The sequence below is a fragment of the Vulpes lagopus genome, chromosome 11 (genome assembly GCF_018345385.1).
Source record: "Vulpes lagopus strain Blue_001 chromosome 11, ASM1834538v1, whole genome shotgun sequence".
Taxonomy (NCBI): Eukaryota; Metazoa; Chordata; class Mammalia; order Carnivora; family Canidae; genus Vulpes; species Vulpes lagopus.
Genome location: NC_054834.1, coordinates 109,259,396 through 109,280,034, shown reverse-complemented (window position 1 = coordinate 109,280,034; position 20,639 = coordinate 109,259,396). Strand labels below are relative to the sequence as shown.

The 20,639-nt window shown below is 38.2% G+C and overlaps 1 protein-coding gene across 1 annotated transcript; it reads left to right on the top strand.

Annotated features, from left to right (window-relative positions):
* Positions 1-19,870: 19,870 nt before the first annotated feature.
* LOC121471719 (transmembrane protein 230-like) lies at positions 19,871-20,323 on the top strand (the record flags this gene model as incomplete). The annotated part of the gene is made up of 1 exon (XM_041722479.1): positions 19,871-20,323. A coding segment is annotated over one exon (375 nt), but the record flags the coding sequence as incomplete, so codon positions are not given.
* Positions 20,324-20,639: the final 316 nt, after the last annotated feature.

The window sequence follows — 20,639 nt, the reverse complement described above, 5'->3', positions numbered from 1 at the left end:
GGCAGGGATGGGGGCGTGATCCCTGCTTGCAGAGGATTCGGGTTCGCACGAGTGGAGCCGTAGCTGTTACTGGACTTTTACTTCAGTCCCCTGCATTAAAACAGGGGGTGCGAGTTCTGTTTCCGGACCCGACTCTGACTGACACAACTGCTTTATCTATCTGGTCTCCTGTAGTCTTACTAAGATTGATTTTTCCAACCAATTTCCTGTTATGGCTAAAGCACAGGACTTTTTTGATTCAGTAAAATACACATTGTTTTGCCAATATCCTGTTAATGTTAGACTTAGAAGACCTTAACTGCATGTATTCCCTTACTTTTTATATTATTGTCGTGTTAATTTTTATATATTTCAACCAGATAACCTCATTTTCTTTTTTTTTGCATATTGTCATCAGTCTTTTATATTTACCCACATACGTAACTTTCTTTTCCCTTACAGAGATTTAGTGTTCCCTGTTGACATCATTTTCCTTCTTCCTGAAAAATTTCTCTTTACAATTTTTTTAAAGGGTTTTGCTGGAAAGGAATTACCTCAGTTTTTGTTTTTGTTTTTGTTTTCTGAAATCATCTTCATTTACCTTCATTTCGGAATGATATTTCATGGTGTACAAAGTTTTTGGCTGGCTTCTATTTTCTTTGAGCTCTTAAAAGTGGATCTTCCGTTATATTATACTCTAACATCCAAAAATTTTCTCTGAGGTCTTTCATTCCCTGGACTTTCAGCTCTAATTTTGACTACCTCAGCAGACCTCCACTACTATTAAACAAGTGACTTATTCATTTTAATTGGATTTTCTGATCACTTTTCATTCATAGAGTTGTGTTCATTAATAAACAAAAAACAAAGTAGAATCAGTATAAATGAATAAATACAGTCTGATTTTTTTCTTTTCTTTCTTTCTTTTTTTTTTTTTTTTTTTTTTGCGAGGGGGAAGTCTAAATACCTAAATTATACCAAGTGGCATTGAATATGTAAGGTCTTCAAATGATCAAACAAAGCAATACTATACTTTTTATTAAATATATTGGAAGCTCGGCTTTTTTCTTCTATTAACATGTAAAACAATTTTTCTCCTAATTAGCAAAATGTGCTTGGGAAAGCTGTGAAGAGTAACTTTCCCCCACTCTTATCATAGCCTTAACGTGAAATAGCTGTGTAATAAATACTTAACAGAAAAACTCAGAAGATCTAATTATTTCAAACAACTTAGCATCTCCACTATTGTAATGGATATAAAAGTGAAGTAAGAATTCTTAATCATGGACAGCAGAAAACTCTCACATAGATGAGTGGTAATTACTGATGGGGAAGAGTTCCGTGGGCAGACAGTTTGCTTTCATCTCTAGGTTCCAAACTTTGGAGGTCTATGTTAGTCTTCTCTTTTTATTATATTTTGACTAATGTATTAATTATCCTTACATCCTTACAAAGACATATTTATAAAGACTTTTGGACGTTGAGAGAGCTACTCCTACCATGTGTCTTTAATGGATGCTAGTAATGAAGACCTTTGGGAGATATGACGTAGACTAGAGTAAGTAAATTGCCTTTGCAGTTGGATCCAGGACAGGACTCTTTGTTATTTAGTCCAGTTTTACTTGATGCATTTTAAAATAATTCTAGGGGGATCCCTTGGTGGCTTAGTGGTTTAGCGCCTGCCTTTGGCCCAGGGCATGATCCTGGAGTCCCTAGATCGAGTCCCACATCAGGCACCCTGCATGGAGCCTGCTTGTGTCTCTCTCTTTCTTTCTCTCTCTCTCTCTCATGAATAAATAAATAAAATATTCAAAAAATAAAATAAATAAAATAATTCTATCCTGTTTCAGGGAGGTGAAGCATTTAATTCACTTTGCTAAAGGTTCCAAAGTTTCACCTGTTGCATGGCTTACACACGTACCTCCCTCCTGATTGATTGTGGAAAACATGCAGATATAACAGCCCATACAAAAATGCTAGGCTGTTCTGAAAATGTCTTAATTGGTTCTACTCTTAATTCATAAAAACACTTGGGACTTCCTAGAGCCATAAAAGTGTTGGGTCTGGAATACACAATTTATTTCTCAAATAAAGGCTTAATTTTCCTCTGACTTTCTACTTCATTAAAGCAAGTTCTCAGTCTGAGATGTCTCATAATTATTGTTTAATGTGTGCCACTGTTGTATTTATTGTGCATATCACTAATGGAAGTAGCTTCTCATTTGCATTTATAATGTATTTATTTCATAAGATGTAGACAGTTTAATTGATTTTGCATGGTCTTTAAGGTTTATTAGCTTTAGGTAAGGTAAGTTTCCAATGAACTGTATTTCACACCAAAGATATTTAATATTTCAGAGGAAAAATATCTACATTTTGGCAAGGTAAAAAATATATATCACATTTCTTATCATACTAAAAGAAAATCTGGAAACTGTGATATTCCTAATGAATTTTATGATTATAAAAAATACATGATTTTAAATTTTTTTTAAATTTTTATTTATTTATGATAGTCACAGAGAGAGAGAGAGAGAGAGAGGCAGAGACACAGGCAGAGGGAGAAGCAGGCTCCATGCACCGGGAGCCCGATGTGGGATTCGATCCCGGGTCTCCAGGATCGCGCCCTGGGCCAAAGGCAGGCGCCAAACTGCTGCGCCACCCAGGGATCCCAAAAATACATGATTTTAAAAATGATTGTGCCTTTGTATGGAGGAGGAATAAAGGGACATGTATAAATTTAGTGAGAAGTTCATACTTTCTTACAAAGTATGTGAAAGTCATTAATATATCACTATAGCCCAGTGCTTTTGCAATGAAAGTTTATTTTGCTCACTGTGATGAAGAAAACTACAATGAAATGGTAATTTTAAAGATGGGGACCTCACATTTATTGGTGATTTCTAACCTTGGATTAATAATCTTTTTCATTATGAAAATTACTTAATGACCCCTAAGAATAAGCTAAGAGATTCTTTCAAAATACATACAAAAGTACAAAATGAAAAAGGTATGGCAGACATAGATAGGTATGGGTAACATGGATAATCCTATGAATTCTTAAATTCAATTAATGAATACCACAAAGGAATAAAATTAACAGAAAAAAAAAAGAAAAGAAACAAACTAAAATACACAAAATAGAAAATGCTTAAGTTGATGGCATGAACCTTTGAAATAAAAGTCCACACAGAATGTCAGGTAGGATTAATCCTTTTAAAAATTTCCACCCAAATTAATCCTAATAAAATACTTTCTGTAGAGTACAATTTGGATAGCCATTAGTCACAGCCACACCTAGAATATGCTGCATATAGATTAAAGAGATGTCTCCTAATTCTTGAGGAAAAAAATTTTGAACCTAGAATTCCAAACTCTGTTAAACTATCAGTCACTGTGAAAAAATTATGTAGATCTCTTTATATACAAAAGTAAGTAGGGCATTAGCTTCCAAAATAATCTTCCTGAAAGAATTACTCAAGTTTTTAGTGAATCGAATCGAAAAACATAATAAAGCGAAAAATCAGTTATCAGTAGTATTTACCATTGCTAGGAATCTGGAACCAGCGCAGGTGTACAGGTAAGTAAATCCTAGGGATGTGAGTAGATCAGAGCGGTGGAGGTGAGATACAGGTGGACCATAGCGAGAAAGATCACTCTAGCCTGAGGTGACAAATGTGAAAGGCATTCTTGAGGCTTTACATTGTCCAGCTCAGGATCCGACCATGGTGATGTATGAAATAAGAACCAGAGGCAGATTTTTTAGCTGAGAATTTATATTTGAAAGTGGCTCCTGTTAGGCCTTCCTTAAACTTCAAGCACAGCAATAGGTAGAAAAATAGGGAAAATGGTATTAAATTAGAAAAAAATAAGTTTTATTTTTTTAATAAATTAATTTTTATTGGTGTTCAATTTGCCAACATACAGAATAACACCCAGTGCTCATCCCGTCAAGTGTCCCCCTCAGTGCCCGTCACCCAGTCACCCCCACCCCCCGCCCTCCTCCCCTTCCACCACCCCTAGTTCATTTCCCAGAGTTAGGAGTCTTTATGTTCTGTCTCCCTTCCTGATATTCTAATTCTCTAGTAAGTGACACCGACACTAAATTTCAGTTTCTTTTTCTAAACCCCAAAGTTATTTCTTTAATATACTTCATCTCATTTTTTAATCTACAGCAATATACTCTTCTTCTCTTAATATTTCTCCATAAAATTATACAAATGTGATCTTCCAGAAGCATATGTCCAAATATTATATTCCGCAGCATGACATGTAATCTCTTTCTCTCTAATCCAATGGTTTCACTCAAAATTAAGGTCAAACTCCAACTAATGGATCAAATTCTTCTGGTATCTTGTTTTAATCGATCTTAGCAGCTTCACCTCTTAGTATATCCTTCCATTCTCTCATCTTTCCAGTCAAGAATATACCGCCTTGAGTGTAATTCCCTGAGTGTTCTCTCACTTTCCCTCATACATTCCCTTCTACTACCACTTTTGTTACAGGATGTTGACACAGGCTTTGCTGGGGTGCTAAACAATACCTGGTTTGAGTCCTGAGGGTCCAACTTTCTAAGCCAATATTACCAAGAAATGGGAAAAAAATAATTTAAATACTTTGGCCAGAGGCCTGATGGAATGAAGAGTTCACAAATAAGTAAAAAGAGTATCAGAGTACAAACCACCTAAAAACATGAGGAAGGCCCAATATGGTAACTATGAAATGGGCTGGTGTCTCATATCCAGAATATATTTAAAAAAATCACTCACCATGATCAAGTGGGATTTGATTCCACATGATACACCATGTCAACAAGAGAAATGATAAAAACCACATGATTGTTTCAATAGATGTAGAAAAAGCATTTGGCAATGGACAATATCCATCCATGATAAAAGCCCTCACAAAATAGATTTAAAGGAAACATACCTCAACATAATAAAAGTCATATGTGAGAATCTCACAGCTAACATCATACTCAATGGTGAAAAGTTGCAAGGTTTTCTCCTAGGTTAGGAACAGCACATGGCTGTCCACTCTCACCATTCTTATTCAACATAGTACTGGAAGTCCTAGCCATAGCAATCAGACAACGAAAAGAAATTAAAGGCAACAAATTGGTAAGGACGAAGGAAAACTCTCACTACCTGCAGATGACATGATACTACATAAAGAAAACCCTAAAGACTTCACCAAAAAAAAACTATTAGAACTGATCAATGAATTCAGTAAGGTCACAGGAAACAAAGTCAATGTACAGAATTCCACTGCATTTCTATATACTAATACTGAAGTGGCAGAAAGAAATGAGGAAAACAATTTCATTTATAATTACATCAAAAATAATAAAATACCTAGGAATAAGCTTAACCATGGAAGTTAAAGATTTGCACTCTGAAAATTTTAAGCATTGTTGCAGGAAATTGAAGACAACACAAAGATGGGAAAGATACCCTATCCTCATGAGCTGGAAGCACAAACATCTTTAAAACGTCCATACTACACAAAGAGATCTACAAATTTAATGCAATCCTACAATTTGTATAAAACCACAAAAAACTCTATCTAAAAGCAAAAGCAGTCTTGAAAAAAAAGGACAAAACTGGAGGTATCACAATCCCAGATTTCAATATATACTACAAAGCTATAGTCATTAAAACAGTATGGTAGTGGCACAGACATGGACTCATAGATCAACGAAACAGAATAGAGAGCCCAGAAATAAACACACAATTACACGGTCAATTAATCTTAACAAAGGAGGCAAGAGTATGCAATGGGGAAAAAAATCTGTCTCTTCAACAAATTGTGTTGGGAAAACTGGACAGCTACATGCAAAAGAATGGAACTGGACCTCTTTCTTATTCCATACACAAAAATAAACTCAAAAGGGATAAGGACATAAATGTTGACCCGAAACCATAGGAATCATAGGAGAGAGCACAGGCAGTAAGTTCTCTGAAGTCAGCAGTACAACATTTTTTGAGACATGTCTCCAGAGGCAAAGTAAACAAAAGCAAAAATAAATTATTGGAACTACATCAAAACAAAAAGCTTCTGCACAGCAAAGAAAACAATCAAAAAAATTAGAGACAAACTACTGAATGGGAGGAGGTTATCTGCAAAGGACATATCCATGAGATAGCATCATATATATATATATATATATATATATATATATATATATATATATATATATAAAATTGGATGCCCCGGTGGCTTAGTTGAGCGCCTGCCTTCAGCCCAGGACATGATCCCAGGATCCAGAATCCAGTCCCATGTCGGGCTCCCTGCATGGAGCCTGCTTCTCCCTCTACCTGTGTCTCTGCCTCTCTCTCTGTATGTCTCTCATGAATAAATAAATAAAATCTTTATATATATTTATATATATTTAATAAATATATAATATATTTAATAAATATTATATAATATATATTTAAAGATTAAAATATATATTTAAAGATTTTATTTATTTATATTTTTAATAAGATAAGATTTTATTATTTATAAGATTTTATTTATTTATATATTTAATATATATTATATATATATATAAACTTACACAACACTGAAAAAATAAATAATCCAATTTAAAAATGGGCAGAGAACCTAAACAGACATTTCTCCAAAGACATACGGAGACCAACAGACACGTGAAAAGATGCTCAACATCACTAATCACCAGGGAGTGCAAATCAAAACTACAATGACCTATCACCTCTCAACTGTCAGAATGGCTAAAACTAAAAACACAAGAAACAAGTGTTGGTGAGGATGTGGAGAAACAACTGAGAACCTTCATGCACTGTTGATGTGAATGAAAACTGGTGCAGCCACTGTGGAGAACAGTATGGAGCATCCTGAAAAAATATATATATAACTACCATATAATCCAGTAATTCCACTACTGGATAACTCCATTACTCAAAGAATAAAAAAAAAAAAAACACACACTACCGTGAAAACACGTATGCACCCTATGTTTATCGCAGCATGATCAAGATAGTCAAATTATGGAAGCAGCCCGAGTGTCTGAGTGTAGATGAATGGATAAAGCAGAGCTGGTATGTCCACACCGTGGAATATTATTCGGTCATAAAAAAGAACGGAAGCTTGCCATTTGCAACAAATGGATGGAGCCAGGGCGTATTATGCTAAGTGAAATAAGACAGGCAGGGGAAGACAAACACCGTATGATTTCACTCATATGTGGAATTTAAGAAAAAAAAATGAACAAAGAAAGAAAGAGACAAACCAAGAAACAGACTCAACTATAGACAACAAAGTAATGAGTACAGGGGGGAGGCGGCTGGAGGAGGGTGAAGTGTGTGAGCGGGGTTAAGAGCACACCTACCTGATGAGCACTGACTCACCTACCAAGCTGTTGAGTGACTATATTGTGTATATATATACACCTGATACTAATAACATGCTGGAATTTTGTTTTTAAATCCTATCATTTGTAAATGAAAGATTTCCAATCTGGATGCGTTTTTCTTTTTCTCGCCTGATTGTAACAACTGACAGCTCCATGCCATGTGGAGTAAAATGGCGAGTGTGGACGTTCTAACCTTGTTCTGATATTAAGGGGAAAGCCATCCTTCACCCTTCAAGAGTTCGTTGGCTCACATTTTGGACGGATGCCTTTTGTCAGGATGAGGAAATTCTCTTCCAGGTCTCTGTGAGTTTATCATGAATAGGTGTCGGCTTTTGTCAAATACTTCTCCCACATCCGTCTGAAGGGACTGTGTGGTTTTTATCCTTCATTCTATCAATACGACATATGACATAAATTGATATTTTCAGGTTTTTAAATTTTGTTACAAAAAATTTCTTACATATTTATTTTTTCTATTTATTTTTTATTTAATTCAATTAATTAACTTATAATTTATTATTGGTTTCAGAGGTAGAAGTCAGGGACTCATCAGTCTTATAGAACACCCAGTTCTCATCACATCACGTGCCTTCCTTACTGCCTCGTCACCCAGTTACCCCATCCTCCCACCCACCTCCCCTCCAGCAACCGTCAGTTTAACTCCTATGGTTAAGCATCTCTTATGGTTTGTCTCCCTTTCTGTTTTCATCTTGTTCTTGTTTTCCCCTCTCTTCCCATATGATCCTCTGTTTTGTTTCTTAAATTCCACATGAGTGAGATCGTACGATAATTGTCTTTTTCTGACTTACTTACTTCATTTAGTATAATACCCTCTAGTTCCATCCATGTCATTGCAAATGGCAAGATTTCTTTTTGTTTGTTTGATGGCTGAATAGTATACACACCCACACCCACACACACACCACATCTTCTTTAACCATTCATCTTTTAATGGACATCTGGGCTCTTTCCATAGTTTGATGATTGTAGACATTGCTGCTATAAACATTGGGGTGCAGGTGCTCCTTTGGATCACTACATTTATATCTTTGGGGTAAATACCCAGTAGTGCAATTAGTGGGTTGTAGGAGAACTCAACTTTCTGAAGAACCTCCACACAGTTTTCCAGAGTGGCTGCCCCAGTTCACATTCCCACAAACAGTGCAGGAGGGTTCCCCTTTCTCCACATCCTCTCCAACATTTGTTGTTTCTTGTCTTGTTAATTTTCCCCATTCTCACTGGTGTGAGGTGGGATCTCATTGTGGTTTTGGTTTGTATTTCCCTGACGGCCAGTGATGTGGAGCATTTTCTCTTGTGCTTGCTGACCATGTGTATGTCTTCTCTGGAGAAATGCCTGTTCATGTCTTCTGCCCATTTCTTCACTGGATTGTTTGTTTCTTGGGGGTTGAGTTTAATAAGTTCTCTATAGATTTGGGATACAAGCCCTTTATCTGATAGGTCATTTGCAAATATCTTCTCTTATTCTGTCAATTGTGTTTTGTTTTTGTTGGCTGTTTCCTTTGCTGTGCAGCAGCTTTGTATCCTGATGAGTCCCAATAGTGAGCAATCTCTATTTTATTAGTGTGTTGAACAGAAAACTATAGTATGCAAACACAATAATATCTATCTTCCCGTTTCAATAAATTAAAATAATGAACACACAATGCACATGTACACAAGCATTTCTTAACTAGATTTACCCACTGAAAAAGGAGATTTCTAAATTTAAAACCTAGAGAGTTTAGATCCTTATGCAGTGAATGTATAGCTTAGAGATTTTTCTTTTTTCTTTTTAAGGGCCTTTGGATTAATTCACATTTGAAAAAGCAAAGACAGAATGAATTTTATTTATTTATGATGTCTTAGCAGCAAAGTTCATGTTTGTTTAAAAAAAAACTAAGAGAAAAGTATTTTTAAGTGCTGAACAATCAGTAATTTAAGCAAAATCTGTCAAAACCAGATGTTGTTTTGACAATTCATCCTAAATAGACTTGTTTTGCATTCCTAGCTCTGGTTTCAAAAAAAAACAGTCCACTGAAACAATGCAGTCTTCAGCAAAGGGTAGACTCTGTGATAGTGAGTAAAGTTGGAACAAAAAGAGGGGAGGAGAATGAAATAGTAGGATTCCATTGTCAATGGACTGAATTACAGTAAGTTCGTTTATTATTAATATCTAAGATATTATGATTACTTAAAAAAGACATGAAGAATAAGTGTATTTTAAAATTCAATTTCTTAAAGATCTTTTGGAGGGCAATGTTGTTGGTTTTTTTTAATGCTTGAAAACTGGCTACTGTATGTTCTTACTTCTATATATTTAAATCTGAACCCCTTATAAAAGCTTTGAAATACATTGTAGTCTGTACCAATTACTTCAAATAATAAAGTCTAGGCAAATAATTTGAACAATGTAAAAATTTTGCTAGTGACCAAAGAGAAAGGATAGAGAGAAAGCTTTCTATGCCAGCCCCTGATTGGTTGTCTTTGACTGAAATGCAAATCATCTTGAAGAAAACAAATATAGTATCCGCCAATTTAGGTGAGCGTTAATTCTGAAACTGAAGAAAATCAAAGAGTAGAGCAGCAAATGTTGCTAAGGAAACTTCGAGCACTGTGTTGTAAGAAGAGCAAGGCGGGGAAGTGTTGCAGGTGACAGTATTCCTTGGAGGTGTACAGTAAGCTGACCCAGCAAAGGGCTTTTACGCTTCAAGGGAAGGGTGGTGAGTGCAATTCTGTCTAGTAGGTTTATAATTAAACTGAACAAGTCACAAATATAATTCTCTCTTTCCCAAATTTCTTATCTCTCCCAAGACAGAGAGATAATGGCTGAAAGGCTTACAAGCAGAACAATACTAAATAAATCAGACTTTCTAGAACAGTATTCAAAGAGAATCGTGAAGAAATTTAGATTTTTGTACAAGTTCAGTGCACAGAATTTAAAATCAATTACAGGTTTATTGAAGAAGGAAAAATACAACTTAACACCCCAAAAAACAAATAATCCACTTAAAAGTAGGCAGAAGACACAAATAGACATTTTTCCCATGAAGACATACACATGACCAACAGACACATGAAAACATGCTCATCGTCACTCATCATCAGGGAAATACAAATAAAAACTACAATGAGATATCAAGTCACACCTATCAGAATGGATGAAAATCAACAACACAAGAAACAACAGGTGCTGGTGAGGATGTGGAGAAAGGAGAATCCTCTTGCACTTGTTGGTAGAGTACAAACTAGTGCAACCACTGTGGAAAACCATGTGGAAGTTCAGCAAAAAGTTAAAAATAGAGGATCCAGCAATTGTTACTAAGTATCTACTCAAAGAAAACAGAAATACTGATTCAAAGGGATACATGCACCCTGATATTTAAGCAGCATTACTTAGAGTAGCCAAATTATGGGAACAGCCCAGGTGTCCACAGACTGATGACTGGATAAAGAAGCTATATATGCACATACAATGGAATGTTACTCAGCCCTAAAAAAAGAAAGAAGTTTTGCCATTTGTAATGATGTGGATGGAGCTAAGAGTATTATGCTAAACAAAACAAGTCCATCAGAGAAAGACAAATACCATATGATTTTACTTGTGTGTGGAATTTAAGAAACAAAACAAACAAGAAAGGGGGGGAAAAAGAGAGAGAGAGGGAAATCAAGAAACTATAACCTGTTTGTTCTCAACGATACAGAACAAACAGGGCTGATGGAGCGAGGTGGGCAGGGGATGGGCTACATGGGTGGTGGGCATTAAGGAGGGCACTTGAGATGAGCACTGGGTGTTGTATGTAGGTGATGAATCATTGGATCCTGCACCTGAAGCTGATGTTACACTGTATGTTAGCTAATTGGAAATTAAATAAAAATTTGAAAAAAAATTTAAATAACAACAATAATAGCTTAGTGGTGAAGACTGAAGAATTTTCATCTGTGTCTATTAGAGAGAGGCATTGCTCCAATGATACTTCTACATTATCAGTTTTAGCTATTTCAGTTAGCTTGTTACATTTTCATGAACATTTTGTCATTACAATACAAGGCTGGTGTTACAATGATTTGAGAAATTCGGTTGGTTTTGTCTGTCTTCCCAGTATAACTTTCACCTTTAATTAGACTTGATCTTATTTTACACTATTTACTACAAAACCTTTTTGGTCGAAGATTTCTAAAATGTGCTTATCTGAATGTATTTCAAAATAATTTGTAAAACAAATTCAGTGATATAACTGGTGATTGTTATGAGTTATAACTCTTGTGACATTTAAGAATTCCCAGGTATTCGCCAACTCAGAATTCAGCATATAGATTCTATGTTTGCTTACAGAGATCTGAAATAGATTTGTAGATTTGCAACAGAATGAATATCTGCAAATACTTAAATATCAAACTAGCATGTGCTTATTTCCATGGTTCCACGAGCCCACTATGGCCAACCCACTATGGCTAACTTCTATATTCATGAATCATCACTGAACACAGAGTTGGGAAGAGACTACATGCGGTTGAACACCATTATATAGTATTTCCCTTTATAGATATACTAGGTAAAAATAAGTCCAAGAGAGTAAAAAAGAGTCAAATGTAGTAAAACAATTAGGAAGTGATGACTTAACTATTCTAATTTCAGTATAGTTTATTTCATTATAAATTTATATAATTTATTCTTATTTTTTTAAAGATTTTTAATTTATTTATTCATAAGAGACACAGACAGAGAGAGAGGCAGAGACACAGGCAGAGGGAGAAGCAGGCTCCCAGTGGCGATTCTGATGCGGGACTTGATCCCAGGACCCTGGGGTCAAGCCCTGAACCGAAGGCAGATGCTCAACCGCTGAGCGCCCCAAGGGCCCTGTAATATATTTTTCGATAATGATTGTGTTTAATAACTGACTCACAAAACTCCTGGAAGTTTAACAATTAGCTCTTGCAAGTACCTGGTAGGAACTGGCTCCAGCACCACTATCTCCATTAATCTGGAAGTTTCTTCATCGTTCCTTCCTTTCTTTCTATGTGCACATTATGATTAGTTTGGAATTTGCCTAAAATATCTCCTCAAATCATCAGCTGCTCCAATAATGCCCTCTTCATTTTGCTATTTCCAGTATTCATAATTGATTTTAATAATTATTGAGCAACCGGGATGTGCTAATAGTGTATGAAGCCAGCACAGTCACACGTATCAACCAATTAGAGCTGCTCGATGATTGAAACAGCTGCTTCTCCTGAATAATCAGCTCATTGGATATTGATGCTTTGCCAATGGATGGTTTAAAAAGGCAGGTCTTGAAGCCACCATTTAGGAAAATACACAACCCATTTTGCACATACGGGTAAACAGAAGGACTTGCTCTTAACCAAAAAGTAGCAAAAAATAGTTTGTCATCCCTGAAGGCACTGGATCTGTCCTCTAGTTTACTTAATCAATCTGCTCTTTGGAATTCCCTGAGAGATAAAACACTCCCAGCAGTCTGGCTCATAAGCCCCTGCTTCCGCTAAATAACAGTGTCAGAATCCCTGAGTTATGAGGTAGCATTAAGGAGCAGAATGACAGTCACCCTCCGGAGGATGTTTCGAAATCACAATGAAGTAACAGCGATGTGTTGAGGATCCTTCCCGCGCTGCCAGAGCATTAGCATCCCATCTGCCAGGAGGCCGGATTAGCATCTCCCAGCGAAGTTGTTATGGCAACTTTCAAAAGACTAAACTAAATCAGTACTTTGTAAAATCCTTAGGAAACCATGTGTGAAAACTGTACTGACTCCCTTCTTTAGGTATACATTATGTTCGCTCTCTTCCTTGTTGCTCATCTATTTATATTCATTTGTTTTAAAATCTACGAGATGATACATGGCAGCTCCAGCAGACACTGCAATATATATATTTTTTCCACTTGAGCGACCGAAAGCAGCAGTCATAATAGGTGTCATCCTCCTAGAAGGAGCCCAAGCAGAATCGGCATTGCCGTAAGTCGAGTTTTTACCAAAGCTTTCCCAGAACTGAAGCATTCTGAAGGGCAGACACCGTGGACGTGCCTTCCCAGGCCTGCAGGTGTACGGGCCGGACACTCCTGCATCTCCCTGGGTTCCCAGCTGGGATCTTGGAGAGTTATTTGTGGCGGATACGGACTGGCAAACGTCCTTCCCCGGCGTCCTTCCTGAACGTGTCTTCTTATAAATACTTCCCAACATTGCAAACACCTGGGATTAAGCCAAGGGGCCCTTATCTCACTGGGTAGAAAGTCAAGTTGATAAAAAATAAGGTTGCCAACGGCGCACCTCTCCCAATACACTAGAAGAACGGTCCTGTGCCCGGTGCGCCCTGGGGATATCACCTTGACATAGGAAGAGAGTCCAGGGTGGTGGATTCTATAAATAATAACCCCAGGGAGCACTGTGGGGCCTCTGTATGCAAACAGTCGGAGAGAGTTATGAGGCAGGTTTATAGTTTTAATAAAGAATTGGAAACATCTGGCAGCTTGTCAGAAGTTCTTTTGTTTCTACGTTTTGTTTGTTTTCATCCTGCTCCATTTTTATCGTTTTGCCCAAAGCTACTTTAAATGCTCTTGATCTCACAAGGTCATGAATTTCTGTTACCTCAATCAATTTTATAAAAACAGAGGAAATGCTTGTACCTTTCTTTCAAGGCAGGTACCTAATTTACACCTGAGTGAGGAAGGGGTTAAGGTTTAGGCAGGGAGGGAGAGGAGGCCCCTCTGGGAACCTGTTACAGATGAGATACTAAGGAGGGAAGGGAACAAACAAACCCGCCTTGTTTCTTCCAAATATAGGTGGGGTATTTTCATGATATTCACAAACTCCCCTTGTTTGTCTCAGACGTTATAGACAAGATATTTACCACGTTCTCTGGGCAGTTTTCTGTAGAAGACAGATGCAAGAGCCCTCATGGCGACCCTGCCGCGACCCCTCTCACTCCTGAGAGCTCTTTTCCTTTCCTTTCTGTCCCTTTCTGTTTGCACCTTCACTTAATAAACTTTCGCTTCACCACTCTGTGTCTGTGAGCTTCATTCTTCAACCCCGTGAGACAAAAACCCGGCAACATAACCAACTGATTCAGCCCAATCTCTTTTAGATAGAAAAGCATGCTTATCTGTGGAGCATTTCCTTAAGAAAATAATTGCAAATTATTCTGTCCAGGGTAATACTCACTGCAGTGGCAAGTAAGTGTGTGATGGATTAATGAACAAGACAGTTGCTTTTTTCCTACCCTCCCGAAGTCCCAAGCAGTGGACGGCTCTCCTCTAGGACGGGCCACGTCTACCAGCATCAGCACGTGGCTTCCACACGTGTTGCCCACCTCCGGTAAGCCAACTAAAACAGGAAGGTGCAAAAAGAATCCCAGATAGAAGTTCTCGAGGTCATATACTCCACTCATAGTCCATTGGCTAGAACGGAGTCATCGGACTCCTACAGCTCAACTTTGTTGATAGATCAAAAAGGAAATGGATGTGGTAACCAGCTGGCAGTCACTCCCCAGCCCAGGCATCTCACAGGCGACTGCGAGGCCACTATGAAATCAAATGACACATTCTGTGAAGTTTAAAATATGACTTTGCCACTATTGGGAAATAATGCTTCTTAATTATGCAAGCTACAATTCTAAGTAAAAGAGCAAATAAGTAAATAAAGACCGCCTTCCCCTTTGTTCATAGGAAAGTAGAAAATGAACGCGTTTCCCCTGCTATCCATTCACTCATTTACTTGTTCAGCATTCCCCAATAACGGGCTTTCATACGTTGTCCTTATATTATTTTTCACCACTTTGTTTCTGATAACTGACCGTGTCTCTGCAATCTTGAAATCATTAAAGGTATATATAGAAAAATGTATTATAGTTCTGCAGGCTTAAAATACAAAGTAAATTGCTTTATGCAAGAAAACATGTTGTTTCTGTGTGTTTGCTTTCTTACTCGTTTCTGTTGCATCTCTAGTATACGTGGGGAGATAATGCCAACAACACTCACTAGTAAGTTACGTATAGTGCCTTTAGCTGGAAACTCTCTATGGACATGTGTTCCATCGGTACATAATTTACAGGAACTTTTTAAAGGTGTCTTCTCGTTTGAGATCAGTAATATTATGAATATAAATTTAATGCTATTTCAAGTCCTGAAAGAATTTAGTATGCTAATGTCACCTTCTTAGATTGTCAGTCTTTTTTTTTTTTTTTTTAGATTGTCAGTCTTATCTGTATTTACACTAGTATGGTCTTTCTTTACTTAGCACAATATACAACATTTTCACGCACTGTTAGAGAATATTGTGAAGGATAAATAAAATTATAATTTCAATGAGGAAATTGATTACTAAGAATAGAAAGAGAATATTGATAATTTTATCTTAGGTACTAATTTAGATGCTCACAATACATGGAATTCATTTCATGGTTTGAGGAAAATAACTCTTAACTATGCACTGTATTTCCTTGCTTTCTATCACTTTCTCTAAGTCAATGAATTACAGAGGTAACCAAGGATGAAACCTTTGAAACAGTCTTCCATCCATCCATATCCAACACTGGATACATATTCGACAGTTTGCATATATTTTCTTTTCTTTACTTTACTGGGTTTGTGTTTAGTGAGAGGGCATTGCTCCCAATCTGAAGAACTGCTCACAGATGAATCAAATAAATATTACATAAGGAGAAGCTGGAGTAGATTTAAGGGAAAGAGTCCACTGGACAACTCTGCTCATCACTGGTTGCAGTAGGTTGAATCATGTCCCAAATATATCCGTGCACTAATTCCTGGAATCCGTGAATGATACCTTATGTGGGAGAAAGGACTTTGCAAGTGTAATCACAATTATTATATATATTATTATATGTAATAAATATAAGGGTTCTTATAAGAAGGAAGCAAAAGAAGATTTGGCTACAAGAACAATACCAGGTAATATGATTATGGAGGCACTAGAAGGGAAGGAGAGAGGTTGGAAGAGGCTATGCTGCCTCTGAAGACAGAGGAAGGGGCCACACACCAAGGAAAATAGGCAGCCTGGCAAAGGCAAGGCAATGAATTGTCCCCTCCAGCCTCTAAGACAAACCACCCTACTCAGACCTGGACTTCAGAGCAGGGAGATTGACTTTGGATTCTGACTTCTAGAGTAATAGATTAAATATGTGTCATTTTAAGTCGCTAAGTTTGTAATAATTTGTTAAAGTGGCAACAGGAAACGAACACCCTGGTATATAATCAGATCACTCTGTGCTACGTGTGGAATTTTAATGGCCAGGTTTTTTGGGAAAATGTGTCTAGGGAGGGAGGTAAAGGATTAAAGAAGAAAATCATGAGGCCCAAAAGATAAGACTAAATCATGTTTTCTTTCTGAGTGGGATTTTGTACTTAGTCTCTAATGCCCAAAGAACCATCATCTTCTTTACGAAATACATGCTATTTTCCTCTAAAAGTGTCTCTGTCTCTGTGTGTATCTCTATCTCTCACACACTCTTGATATTAGGACTGAGGAACTAGATCTAATATTAGACCTCACCCCTAACACACTGGACATGGTAGTAAGTGGCACCGAATGTGCCCACAAATAAAATTTCAGAAATTCCGGAACTCATGTACACGATGGCCTCCCTCCATTTCTTGCAGATCTCTGCTCTTACAGAAGTTGAAAAACTCACAATTTCCAATGCCATGGATGATGTTCTTTAGGCATTTGCAATATCCAAGATTCGAGAACTGTGTTGTTATCATCTAGCACTAAAAAAAAAAAAAAAAAAATACCCATAGTACTTGGTAGGCCTCTTTTTGTTGTGAAGGCATCACATTCCACACCTAAAAATACTGGATGAAATACAAAACTACCTTGAATTAAGTCTGGAGCAGAAAAGAGCTCAGTAGTAGGTCAAAGCTTCCGTGAAAGCACTGCTGTTGCTAGGGCCGTATGATACCAGACCTGAGGTATTAGGTATGTCAGTGGTGGGAAAAGATGCTGTGTATTTTTGATGGAAAGCATTAGTTGAAAAATTACAATCCAGTGCCCTGGAGATTTAGAGCAAGACTACACCATCCATAGTGGGGAATTATATGCTTCCTGAGAAATATTTCCTGGCCTGTTACTAGGCTTTAGTAGAGATGAACACTTCACCATGTTTCCAGAATGCCCTTTGTGAGCTCCGTTTTGTTTTATTCTCCAAGACAAAAACTTGGACAGGCCCAGCAGCAGTGTATTGTGAGATGGAAACAGTACATCCAAGATCTAATCTCAGTAGGACCAGAAGGCACAAATAAGCTGCATGAATCGGTGTCAGGACTCCCATATCATCCACCATAGTTGCACAGAGTCCTTCCCTTTGCCATTACATGTATTCAGAACAGGGCTCTGTACAACCAGCTAAAGGAGGAGAAAAGGCCCTGACTTGGTTTACACACGTGTTAGCTGGCGATATAGATGCAAGGCAAATGGATGGCAGCTGCACCGCAGTCACAAGAGTGACTCTGACGGACAATGAGAGGAGTTACAGTGCACCTGGTCTTCCATTTAGTATCCAAGGAGAAGTGGCTGAGATGAGAATATATATATATATATGTTTCAGGGCAGTCATCAATGGCCTGGCTATTTTGTGAGTGGCCTGGAAGGAAAGGGAATGGAAATTTGAGGATAAGGAATTCTGGGGTAGAGGCATGTGAATAGATACCTGGTGGTGCACAGAGAACGTGAAGATATCTGCCTCATACATTAACATTTGCCAGAAAACATAATCACCACGACAGAGGCATTGAACATCCAAATAAACTAACTGGCTTGGCCAGTTGATATCAGCCAGCCTCACCCATCGGTCACCATGGAACTGGGACAATGGGCCCATGAGCAGACTGATCACATTGACCGAGACGGATGCTGGACATGGCTCAGCAGCATGGAATCCTACTTACAATAGATGATCTCTGAATGTCCGTTCTTTCAGCAACAGAGACCAACATTAAGCCCAAGATAGGGTACGTCACCTTGAGGAGGTCACTTGGGTGCAAGTAAAACCACAGCCTGGTTTGCACTTGAGTGCAAGGCAACTATGTTAGTCTCCTTCCATCTTGGAAGGGTCAGTGATTTGTCCTAATAAGAAAAGTTAATCTTCCCAATATGGATTTGCCCCTCTTGTCCACAGAATGTCAGCTAGCACTTATTACCAAGGGATTAAAAAATGTTTGATCCACAAACTTGGAATTGCATACAAAATGTGATTTGATCAAAAGATCTATTTCACAAAAAAGAAAAAAAAAAGGCAAAGAAAAGAAAAGAATTGTAGGAATGGGCCCACAAACATGGGAGCCACTATTCAGATTGTATTCTTTACCCGGGGGGCAGACAGCCTTATAGAAGGCACAGCTGAATTGTCAGTTCAGAGACAATATTCTGCAGGGAAGGAGTGATCTGAGAATCAAAACAACTACACAGCTTACTCTACATTAACATGATGGAGGCATTCCACTATGTTCATCAATTTAGCTTTACAATCCCAGAAAACACCTGCCCAGGAAGATGAATATGGAGAATTACTTTATTGGCTATTCAAGTAATTTCCTAGAAGATTCATCAAACTCTTCAATAGAAAAGCACCAAGCAACAACTTACCTCCGAAACTCTTTAGATTCCTTACCTCAATATCTTCACCTTGCTGTGTCCACTGGTGCTGAATTATTATCCTGGATACCACCTCACTCCAGTGAGAATGGGGAAAATTAACAAGGCAGGAAATCACAAATGTTGGAGAGGATGCGGATAAAAGGGAACCCTCTTACACTGTTGGTGGGAATGTGAACTGGTGCAGCCACTCTGGAAAACTGTGTGGAGGTTCCTCAAAGAGTTAAAAATAGACCTGCCCTACGACCCAGCAATTGCACTGCTGGGGATTTACCCCAAAGATTCAGATGCAATGAAATGTCGGGACACCTGCACCCCGATGTTTCTATGAGCAATGGCCACAATAGCCAAACTGTGGAAGGAGCCTCAGTGTCCATCGAAAGATGAATGGATAAAGAAGATGTGGTTTATGGATACAATGGAATATTACTCAGCAATTAGAAATGACAAAAACCCACCATTTGCTTCAACGTGGATGGAACTGGAGGGTATTATGCTGAGTGAAGTAAGTCAATCGGAGAAGGACAAACAGTGTATGTTCTCATTCATTTGGGTAATATAAATAATAGGGAAAGGGAATAGAAGGGAAGGGAGAAGAAATGTTGGGAAATATCAGGAAGGGAGACAGAACATGAAGACTCCTAACTCGGGGAAACGAACTAGGGGTGGTGGAAGGGGAGGAGGGCGGGTGTTGGAGGGGAATGGGTGACGGGCACTGAGGTGGACACTTGACGGGATGAGCACTGGGTGTTTTTCTGTATGTTGGTAAATTGAACACCAATAAAAATTAATCAAAAAAAAATTTTTTTTACTAATTACTCAGCAATTAGAAACGACACCGCCCCGCGGGTGGGCGGGGTGACAGTTAGGCGAGGCGCTCGGGCAGTAGCTCTGTCAGTGTGTTACGATGCCGTCGGGTACCAACCTGGCTACTGGAATCCCCAGTAGTAAAGTGAAATACTCAAGGCTCCCCAGCACAGACGATGGCTACACTGACCTTCGGTTCAAGAAGAGCCCTCCTAAGATCCCATATAAGGCCATTGCGCTTGCTACAGTGCTGTTTTTGATTGGTGCCTTTCTCATAATCATAGGCTCCCTCCTTCTGGCTGGCTGTATCAGCAAAGGGGGGGCAGACCGAGCCGTTCCTGTCCTGATCATTGGCATTCTGGTGTTCCTGCCAGGATTTTACCACCTGCGCATTGCCTACTATGCTTCCAAAGGCTACCGGGGTTACTCCTACGATGACATTCCAGATTTTGATGACTAGCGCCCACCCTCAACCCTGAGAAGAAGAAACACAGATGGGACTGAGAACAGAAACTGGCTGAGGAATTCTGTAGTTTGCAGATGTTAAACAAAAGAATGGCCAGATTTAAAGGTCCACCCTCCTGATGTCAACCGAGCATACAATTACAAATTAACTGGCCCTGGCAAAAGCTACAACTTTTTCCACACAGATATCTATCTTGGAAGAATGGCAACGTTAATGGTGTGCAAAAGCAGGAGGTTATTATATAGTGGAAGGTGTTACTGCTGCCACCCTTTTTAGAGTTCAGCATTTCTTTTAAATAGTCCTCATTGTCAGTTTGTTCTGGTGGCAAATGGAAGAATTCAATATGTCAAATTTCATATTACTAGTAATTTATTTTGAAAACATCTAA